This window comes from Vairimorpha ceranae, assembly GCF_000988165.1.
Source record: "Vairimorpha ceranae strain PA08 1199 chromosome Unknown NODE_118, whole genome shotgun sequence".
Lineage (NCBI taxonomy): Eukaryota > Fungi > Microsporidia > Nosematidae > Vairimorpha > Vairimorpha ceranae.
Genome location: NW_020169413.1, coordinates 1 through 9694, shown reverse-complemented (window position 1 = coordinate 9694; position 9694 = coordinate 1). Strand labels below are relative to the sequence as shown.

General features: G+C 26.2%; 8 protein-coding genes across 8 annotated transcripts; 3 read left to right on the top strand and 5 right to left on the bottom strand.

The window, feature by feature from the left end:
* Positions 1-183, bottom strand: AAJ76_1180009512 (calcium-binding protein of the recoverin subfamily; the record flags this gene model as incomplete). The annotated part of the gene is made up of 1 exon (XM_024473829.1): positions 1-183. A coding segment is annotated over one exon (183 nt), but the record flags the coding sequence as incomplete, so codon positions are not given.
* A 441-nt stretch (positions 184-624) lies between these two features.
* On the bottom strand, positions 625-1848 carry AAJ76_1180007847 (nucleolar gtp-binding protein 2; the record flags this gene model as incomplete). The annotated part of the gene is made up of 1 exon (XM_024473828.1): positions 625-1848. The coding sequence occupies one exon, from the start codon at positions 1846-1848 to the stop codon at positions 625-627; it is 1224 nt and encodes a 407-aa protein (XP_024329849.1).
* Positions 1849-1873: 25 nt separating this feature from the next.
* On the bottom strand, positions 1874-2071 carry AAJ76_1180007624 (transcription factor tfiih complex subunit tfb5; the record flags this gene model as incomplete). The annotated part of the gene is made up of 1 exon (XM_024473827.1): positions 1874-2071. The coding sequence occupies one exon, from the start codon at positions 2069-2071 to the stop codon at positions 1874-1876; it is 198 nt and encodes a 65-aa protein (XP_024329848.1).
* Positions 2072-2275: 204 nt separating this feature from the next.
* Positions 2276-3976, top strand: AAJ76_1180007419 (hypothetical protein; the record flags this gene model as incomplete). The annotated part of the gene is made up of 1 exon (XM_024473826.1): positions 2276-3976. One exon carries the CDS (start codon positions 2276-2278, stop codon positions 3974-3976), a length of 1701 nt encoding a protein of 566 aa, XP_024329847.1.
* Positions 3977-4206: 230 nt separating this feature from the next.
* AAJ76_1180005488 (dna repair protein rad2) lies at positions 4207-5898 on the top strand (the record flags this gene model as incomplete). The annotated part of the gene is made up of 1 exon (XM_024473825.1): positions 4207-5898. One exon carries the CDS (start codon positions 4207-4209, stop codon positions 5896-5898), a length of 1692 nt encoding a protein of 563 aa, XP_024329846.1.
* A 59-nt stretch (positions 5899-5957) lies between these two features.
* AAJ76_1180002754 (translation factor) lies at positions 5958-6941 on the bottom strand (the record flags this gene model as incomplete). Its single annotated transcript, XM_024473824.1, has 1 exon — positions 5958-6941. The coding sequence occupies one exon, from the start codon at positions 6939-6941 to the stop codon at positions 5958-5960; it is 984 nt and encodes a 327-aa protein (XP_024329845.1).
* Positions 6942-7011: 70 nt separating this feature from the next.
* Positions 7012-8217, top strand: AAJ76_1180002683 (nop56p-like nucleolar protein; the record flags this gene model as incomplete). The annotated part of the gene is made up of 1 exon (XM_024473823.1): positions 7012-8217. The coding sequence occupies one exon, from the start codon at positions 7012-7014 to the stop codon at positions 8215-8217; it is 1206 nt and encodes a 401-aa protein (XP_024329844.1).
* Positions 8218-9555: 1338 nt separating this feature from the next.
* Positions 9556-9694, bottom strand: AAJ76_1180002 (hypothetical protein; the record flags this gene model as incomplete). Its single annotated transcript, XM_024473822.1, has 1 exon — positions 9556-9694. A coding segment is annotated over one exon (139 nt), but the record flags the coding sequence as incomplete, so codon positions are not given.

Sequence of the window (9694 nt, the reverse complement as noted above, 5' to 3'; positions counted from 1 at the left end):
AGGAGATCCAAATGGAAAGAATCTTTTAAACATTATTTCTAAATCTTGTAAACTCATTTTCCCATTGGGATATTTTGTATTAAATTCTGATGACCATTCCTGTAAATCTTTAATTGCAAAATGTGGAAATTTTTTCGAATCGTCTACATCGAAATTTTTTAGGGAGCTTGATCTGTTTCCCATGGGTTCTTGTAACGATAAAAATTGTTATGAATAATCAAAACATTTAAATCCTAAATTTATTGGTGCAATCTAAAACAGTTACATTTATAAAACCAATAAATTTATTTGTATCTTTGTAATGATTGGTGTAACAATAAAGTTTTGATTTAATCAAAACTAAAAATATAAATAGCACCACAAAAATACAAGAATGCAATCAATAAACAAATTAACTAAAAATGTCTTTAAATTTTGTAGTTTAATTGAATACTACCTAAAGAACAACAATCTGCCACCTATTTCTGGCAAAAATAAATACATTTGATAATTAAAATATAGTACATTTTGTTATTTACAGTAAGCTACATTTTGTTACTTTAAGTAAAATACATTTATTTTGTAAAGTAAACTACATTTAAAAATTAAAATATTTTGTAATTAAAAAATATAATATTTTATTATTTAATTATCAGGCGGTAAATTGAAATAAGGAATCTTTCCTCTATTCCAATCATGTAAAATTGTCTTGCTAATCAAATCTATATAAGGCCTATTCCCTTTTGTTATTTTACCATATTTTAAAGAAAATTTTTCAAATAGATCATCAACATCTCTAAAATCTATTTTATAAAGTTTAGATATTTCTGTTTTATATTTATTTGCTAGTATTTCTACATAATATTCAGGATTTTCTAAATTTTCTACTCGAATAGCACCTTTAAACACAGCTTGTTCAAAATCAGGAATTGGAACTACACCAGGACAGTCTATAAGATAAATGCTCCTTGTAAGCGTAATATACTGCCAAACTTTTGTTTCTCCCGGGACTGGTGCTACATTACACACCTGTTTATTCCGTAAAGTGTTTATTATACTACTTTTACCACTATTAGGATATCCTACAAACCCCACACTAGTATGTTTCTTATTGTATAAATTGTCAAGTTGTCTTAAAATGTTTATTAAATTATTTTTACCAAAATTATTTTCTAATGAATGCGCATGGTAAGCCAATGTAGTATGTTTAGTCGAAAAATATTTTAACCACTTAGCAGTTATACCAGTAGGCACTAAATCTACTTTATTTAATAAATAGATCAAATGCTTATGAGGTGCTTCTTCTTTAATGTATGTAGAAATTTTCTCACACATTGCACCGAGTGGATCCCTTGCATCTAACACATGTATTATAACATCACTACTATCTAAAACTTTATATAACTCCTTCCATATTCTAGTACTTTGACCCTTAACACTTTCTTTTTTTATTTCTTTTTTCTCTTTACTGTCTTCTTCTCTTCTTTTAACCATTTCTGATAATGAACTTACCAGTAATTTGGGTTTCTTCCTAATGGCATTTTTACCAAAAACACTGTCAAAATCTACAGTTGTTTTCTTTTTAGTGTTTTCTGTAAGAAGAGAATATGGAACATTTCCGGTTTTTAACAAAACATTATATGGTGTTTCTATCTTAGAAGCTTCTCTAAACTTTTCTAGATCTAATTGTGACACGGTCTTGCTGGCTCTAAACCATTTTCTATCAGGATGTATTCTACCAGTCTGGGCTTTTGTTTTTTGAAACTCTGCTGGCTTAATAATCTCTGCATGGGAATTTCTAATCGGCTTATCGCCACGAATCATATTTAAATATTTTAACTTTTTTTTATTGTAAAAATTCTCTTTCATTTTTAAAAGGGAAAAAAATAAAAATTTATTTTACATCTTTGTTGGGTCGATTTAAAATAGCTTCTACTCTAGATTTTAAATCCTTGGCTCCTTCTTCTGTAATAAATACTAATGTGTCGTTAATATTTTCAATAACAAAATTCTCATTCTCACCTATTGTACAGATTACTTCTTTAATACTTGGTTCTGTTTTTACAAGACATCCTTTCGAGATTGTAACCATTTCGGGGGTGGACTTAAAAATGAGAATTTTTAAATGATTCTTTTGCGTTAAATATAATTAAAACAATATAAAAAGATTATTATTAAATTTAAGAATATTAGTAATACCAATAACTTGACAATTATTTTTTTTAATTTAAAGTTGCAAACAAACTTTGCTTGTAAAATTTATAAATAAATAAATAAATTTTGCCCCTAATTAAAAATGTTATTCTTATTTTTTCAGGTATTTATTTATGCATCTTCAAATGAAAACAAAAAGTCAACTACAAATTTGCAGTCTTCGATGAATGAAAACAGAAGCATAGAACAACAATTAAGCAAAAATTCTAACATGCATAAATGTATTTCTTTTAAAACCAACAATAAACATTCAGCTGATGAACATTCAAAAGATTACAATCCAGAAAACTTTACAAGATGTAGAGAAAAAATTAAAAAAAAGGTTGAATCTAAAATTCCTATAAAAGTTGGTAGTGATATTTATGCTAAAATGTTTAAAAAAAATGAAACAAACAATTCACATTTAAAAAAAGAAAATTGTTCTAAAATTCCTATAAAAGGCAATAGAAATAAAAGGTTGCCCGAAGCAAACTTGTCTAAAATTCCCCGCTTTATAAAATTACAAAACCACTCCTCTAAGAACTATTTTGAAGAAGTTTACAAAAATATTCATTTTTATGAGGATTTTAATGACTTCTTAGAAGATTATGAAGGTATTCTTTTTAGTACAAATTACGCTTCATCTCCAAACCGTAGTGAGGAGCCAACAAACTCTGGTGAAATAAATAAAAATATTTTAGGTGACTTAAATATTCCTGAAAATAATGAATTAGAAAAAACTCAAGAAATGAGTCTAAAAATGAGATTAAATCCTTCCATTGAAGAGCTTTTAAAATCTAATAAAGATCCAACATTTGAAGTTGAAATAAATACACAACAGCAGCTTAAAATCAACAATTCAAATTTGTATCTTTTAAATATTATAAAAAATGCAGATGCAAAAATAAAAAATTATATTGATAAACAAAAAAGTAATAAAGGGTTGTTAAACAATAATGATATACAGCTTTTACACAATATTAACTATATTATTTATCAATTTAGAGAACAAATAACTTTTTCTACTACACAATACTGTGATGTATTAGATTTTATATTTATTAAAGGGAAATTAGAATGCAAGTATTCTTTAGCAGTTGCATTTACTAAAATTATGACTTTTAGAGAAGTTTTTATAAAAATATTAGAAAACATCGAAAAGTGTTTTAGCGATGAAAAAGTTACAATGCAATATTTACATGATGTTTATTTAGATTTAACAGATGTTCTTTCGAAGGTTAAAACAGAAACAAAGGAATTTTCTGATTTATATAAAACAATTACAGGTGAAAAATCAGATTTAGTGATAGATGAAGATTTCACGATAAGATTAATGGAATTTTTTTATGCACTTATATCCATAGAAAAATGTATTAAAGAAGATAAAAAATTATGTAAATTTGAGAATCTTCAGTGTATTAATGAAGCTTTTATTTACGATACTAAAGATTTCAATAATTATAACAAAGACGGTAATTTTCAGTATTGGTTAGATCTAAAAAGTTTTATAAAAGAACTAGAGCTAAGTGCATTTATTACTATTTTTGATAAGTCAAATTCAATTGAATCATTGTTTAACAAAATACATAAAATCTTAAAGATTATAAAAAAAGATTTTGAAAATGATCTTAGTAAACCTTGCGAAAGAATTTATAAATCAAATATTTTTCAAATAGTAAAAAATTCTCTTTATGAAATTAGAGACAGTGACATAGATTATATGTTTTTTTCTACAAAAGCTACAGAATTATTTCAGCACAGTCTTAAAGAATATTACAATATAGTAATAAATGATTTAGGATAAAAATAAAACATTTAAATATGTTATGAGTTTTTTGACTATACTTTTTTTGCAAATTTCAATCAACACAATGTTTGTGTAATGAAAATTATTAATTTAACTGAAAAACATTTTTTTTTTAATTTTTTTACCGAAAACAACTTGTCTGTAAAAAGTTATTGTACTAATTAAAATTGACAAATTATAACTGTAAATAATAAAATATTATTAAAATGTCGATTTAAGTAACCCTTATGGGTGTAAAGGGGCTATGGAAAATAGTTAACGAATGTGGAATGCAAGAAGATCCAAGTGGTCTTACTTTAGCAATAGATACAAGTATATGGGTCCATCAATACAAAGGAATGTCTGAAATTGATGCAATTTATGTCATATCAAAAAAGATAATAAAACTACTTTATCATAATATTAAACCGGTTTTTATATTTGATGGTCCTCCAAATCCACTAAAAAAGAAAGTTTTAGACGAGAGAAAAAAAGAAAAAATTGATGCATTAATTAAAGATATTGTAAATAATGCTAATTGTAAAAAATGTAAAGTTTCTATAAGAACATGTGTGCATGGTGGTCTTTTAAAGGACAATTTTAACGAAGGTGATATTGAAGCAAATACTGAATGGGGTGATGTATATGATGAGTCTAAGATTCACTCAACTATACACGACAAATTACTTGATAATAAGAAAGATTGTATAAATACACATAAGATTGATTGTAGCTTAGCAAATAATGCACTGATTACACAAATCAGTGACATTAAGACTCTCATTGAAAATAAATCTTATTCTAATGCGCAAAAACTTAAGACACTAGTAAAAATGCGAGAACGTAGAAAAAATCGGTTAGAGTTTAACGATTCTTCTTTGGCAGCATTTTCTAGTTCACAAATCAAAAATATTAAGAATAGAAATCTTGTTAGTTATTACATAAAAAAACTTGAAACAAATCAAGCCAAGAGAGTTGGTTCGGATTGTAAAAAAAGCTTTGTTTTGCACAAAAATTACGATTTAACGAATAATTTAGTTAAAGAAAACGAAGAAAACTCAAGTTCTGAATTAAATGAATTTTTAGAACTTGAAAATATAGAAAAGATTGATTCTAAACTTAATGAAAATGATACATTTTCTATAAATTTACAAAATGATAAAATGAAAACTGACCTTATTTGTAGTAATAATTTTAAAAAAAATAATCACAACATTTCTTGTGACACAATAAATAATTCGGTTATTGTTTGTAAAACTGAAAGTGAAAAATTTAATGATGGTTTTTTTGGCCAAGAAAACTTTGATATAGATACTAATATTGAAGAAAATGTAATAGATTACAACTTTAATGTAAGTCGTCCTATTAAAATTAATGTTAAACAATCATTCAATGATGAATCCTTAGATTTTTTAAGCATTCAATCGATAATTAAAGATATTTTAAAAATATTTAATATGCCATATTTAGATTCGCCGTCCGAATCTGATGCACAGTGCGCTTCTTTGTGTAAGTCTGGTGTAGTTGATGGTGTCATAACAGAAGATAGTGATATTTTGTTACATGGCGGTGTTGTTTATAAAAATTTTTTTCGTAAAAATAAATACATCACCAAATACGATCCTAAAAAAATTTATGAAGTGATGGGGCTATCTTTAAATGACTTAATAAGCTTAGGATACATTCTTGGATCAGATTATACAGTTGGCATTAAAGGAATCGGCATCAAAAAGGCAGTAGAATATATTAAGTCCGAAGATTTTAAAAATTTAGACATAAAAAATTACTATAATATTTATTTACAATGCCCAGTTAGGGAAGACTGGATACCACAGTTTAAAACCATAGAATTAGAAAAAATAATTAGGTACTGGTCAACTAATGGACTAGATAAAGAAAAGATTGATGAACTTAAATTTTATCTTACAACAAAAAAGTAAATAATTTATGTATTTATAGTACCAAGTAAGATGAAATTAGAATTATATTTTAAAATAATTTATTCTAAAATTTGATGCGCAGCCTTTTTCATTCTATCCATAATTGCCATCCCTTCATATTCTAACGGTAAGCTTTTTGTTATTATTATATCACAAGTTGTATCTAACTTTCTTAGTCCCTTAAAAAAGTTTGTCGCTACTTCCTTATAATTATTTCCTAACTCAAAAATAGTAACGTTTTCAATTTGTGGTTTAAAATTAAAATGCGATAGAATTCCAACATTTTTATAATTTTTAATTAACTCTTTTAAATTAATAGTATCAGTTGTTATAACAATAAACTTGTTAATAGGACTATAATGCTTATATTTTTGGCCCGGACATATTGTAGTATTTTTTCCTGTAAAAGATAAATAGTTTACATTTATCTTCTTACAAATTATATTTTCTAACTCACAAATTTTTACACCACCAGGTCTTAAAATTATAGGCTCATTGATGTATGAAAATACTGTTGATTCAAGTCCAACTTTACATTCACCGCCATCTAAATATAATGGACAGTTATCACCAAAGTCATCAATAGCATGTTGAACACATGTTGGGCTTGGCTTTCCACTAACATTGGCCGACGGGGCAGCCAAAGGAACGTTAAGTTTTTCAATTATATCTAACACGACTTTATTATCAGGCATTCGCACCAATACAGTGTTAAGCCCAGCTGTAACATTTTTTGATAGATTTTTATTAGCCCTAAATAAAAGAGAAATAGGCCCAGGCCAAAAAATTTCTATAATTTTCTGATAGTTTTCTGGTACTTCGCCTTCAATAATTGTTCGTAACATGTCGAGTGACGATACATGCACTATCAATGGATTATCTATAGGCCGTTTTTTTAGTCTAAAAATATTTTTCAAAGCCTGTTCGTTATTTATTGAAGCAGCCAGACCGTACACTGTTTCTGTGGGAATTACAACAACATCTTGTTCGAAATATTTGATTACTTCGTTGATATCCAAATTTTTAGTAGAAATTACTTTCATGGGTAAAAAAATACCGATTTTTATATACAACTACTAAATTTACAATATTTTTCTTTACTTTACCCTTTAAATGCAACATCTTCTTTACGAACACGCAAAGGGATATTTACTATTTGAACTAAAAGAATACGAAGATTTATCAAAAGGATCATATCAAGAATATATGAAATTAACACAAGTAATAAAATTTATTGCTAAATTTGACTTCTCTGATGTTCATATTGCTAATGATAATATACAAAAACTTTGTTGTAATAAGTTATCTACAGAATTAATAAACCTTTTAGAATTAAATAATGTACAAATACTACATTCAGATCCTTCGTTAAAACAAGCACTAAAAGAAATTGGTATAAAACAAAAAACAAGTTTGAACATTATGAGAGGCATAAAATACAATGAACATCGAATTTTGAAATCTGAACTAGATTTACAATTTCTTCTTGGATTATCACATACATTTTCACGACATAAAGTAGAATTTAACAGTAAAAAAGAAGATAATTTTTTAATTAATACAACAAATATGTTAGAGCAACTTGAAAAGGACATTAACAGTTATTCTATGAGAATTAAAGAGATGTTTGGTTGGTCTTTTCCAGAACTTTTTGCTGCATGTAGTAATAATGATGAATATATTAAAGCTATGGCATTTTTTATATACGGCGAAAATATTGAAAATTTACCGAAAGAAAAAATTGAAAAATTTACAAAACTAAAAACTTGTTCAATAGGAATACAGTTAAATGAAGTAGATCTTTTAAATATTAAAAATTTATGTGAAATTATTGCAGAAAAGATTAATTTAAAAAATAAATTAAAAGTGTATCTAAAAGATAAAATGGAGTTTATTGCACCAAATTTATGTGAGTTATTGGGGGATTTAATGGCGGCAAAGATTATTGTTTTATCTGGTGGATTAGTTAATTTAGCGAAGTCTACAGCATCTACGATTCAGCTTTTGGGTGCTGAAAAAAGTTTATTTCAATCGTTAAAAGCCAAAACTAATACACCCAAATATGGTGTGTTATTTAACTCAAAATTAGTTAGTAAAGCACAAATGAAGAATAAAGCTAAATTTAGTCGTTATTTAGCAGCCAAGATATCTTTGTTATCTAAAATAGATTGTTTCTCAAATAACAGAACTAATGCTTATGGAGTTGCAATAAAAAAGATGGTTAATAAAAAGTTAAAAAATTTTGATACTGAAAAAGAAGAAGAGAACACCGAAGAAGTTTTGAGTAAGGTTTATAAAAAATTAAAAACAATAAATTAAGTTTTTCTTTCGTTTTCTCTTTTATTTTTTTAAAGAGCCTATACTTTTAAGCATAGCAGAATTAGAAAAGAACAATATTCTTTATTAATGTACAATAATGCTTTACATTATTTTTTTTATTTCAATGCAGAAAGAAAGCATAATCAAAAAAACATTACTTAATTTGTTATTATAATACTAGTTTACGCTACCCTGCTGAAAACGGGATCACAAATATATTGTATGTTCTTTCCTTTTAAAAAATATCATTTGCCTTTATGTATGTACTAATTGTTTCTAATTAAAAAAAGGGCTTTTTACGATAAATTAAAATTTGCTATAAACACCTTGCATAAGATTTATTTAACTAAACTAAAGCAAAGGAAAATGCACGAAAACATCGTTTTGTGCTTATGTGGCGAGAAACGCAGGAAGACGAGCAGAACTAAGAAAGTTTCCACAATGCTCGCTCCTGAAGCCAAACTAAATTGGTGTAACTTAAATGGTTTATTAACTTCATGAGGAATTGTGCTCTTGTGAGATCCCCTGTTGATCTTATGATTCTCTTGCTGTTGATGATTATGTAAGTTATTCATGACAGCGATTCCCTTCTATTCATAAAATATTTTTATACTAAAATTTCTTCAAGAAAATTCAGAAAATAGAAAACATTTCATATAGAATTAATACCACAGCTTAGAGAAATAAACCTAACACTTATGCCATTCGTTCTTAATAAAAAATACAACGAATTTTATATATTCTTAAAATAGAAGGGATAAAAAATAAATAAATATTCAGATTCAAACTTTTTATATACAGTGCGCGTCAAAATCTTAAGACACCTAAAAAAATTTTCCGTGCAAAATTAAACAAGATACAATTCTAAAATCATTATTCGTGTTTAAACATTGTAATTAAAATGATTAAAAAAATACATTTTATTAAATATTATTTTATATATGTCTAATCTGGTTTTTGGATTTTTTTGTCTCAAGAGGTGCGTCAAAATCTTAGGACAACTCCCTAAAAACACGTTTTATAGAATTGTAAATATCAAATTCGTTTCATTTTGTTACAATAAATTACTATGTGATTTTATTTTTCTAATCTAAACTACTATAAAATGCTTAGAATAAATAACTAGCCTTACAATTAAATGGGGCGTCTCATTTAACTCAAATTTAAAATACAAACATATGCTTAAAATAATAATATCTGTTATTTAATGTTTTTTGATTCAGAAAAGTGATTTTAGATTTCTTTAACTTTTCTCAGGGACATGATGGTTTTGATGTTTTTTTTAAAAAATAAGTAATTTAAAAAAAAAAAAACTTATTTATTGATTTTATCACCTCTTTATTTAACAATGTCGATCATATGCTGTTGCATTACATTAACATATTTAAACAAATTTTCGGGTGTAATACTTGACCAGGCTACTAATATCGCAGAATGTAAATCTTGAATATTATTAAATTGTTTCCCGTCTCTATAA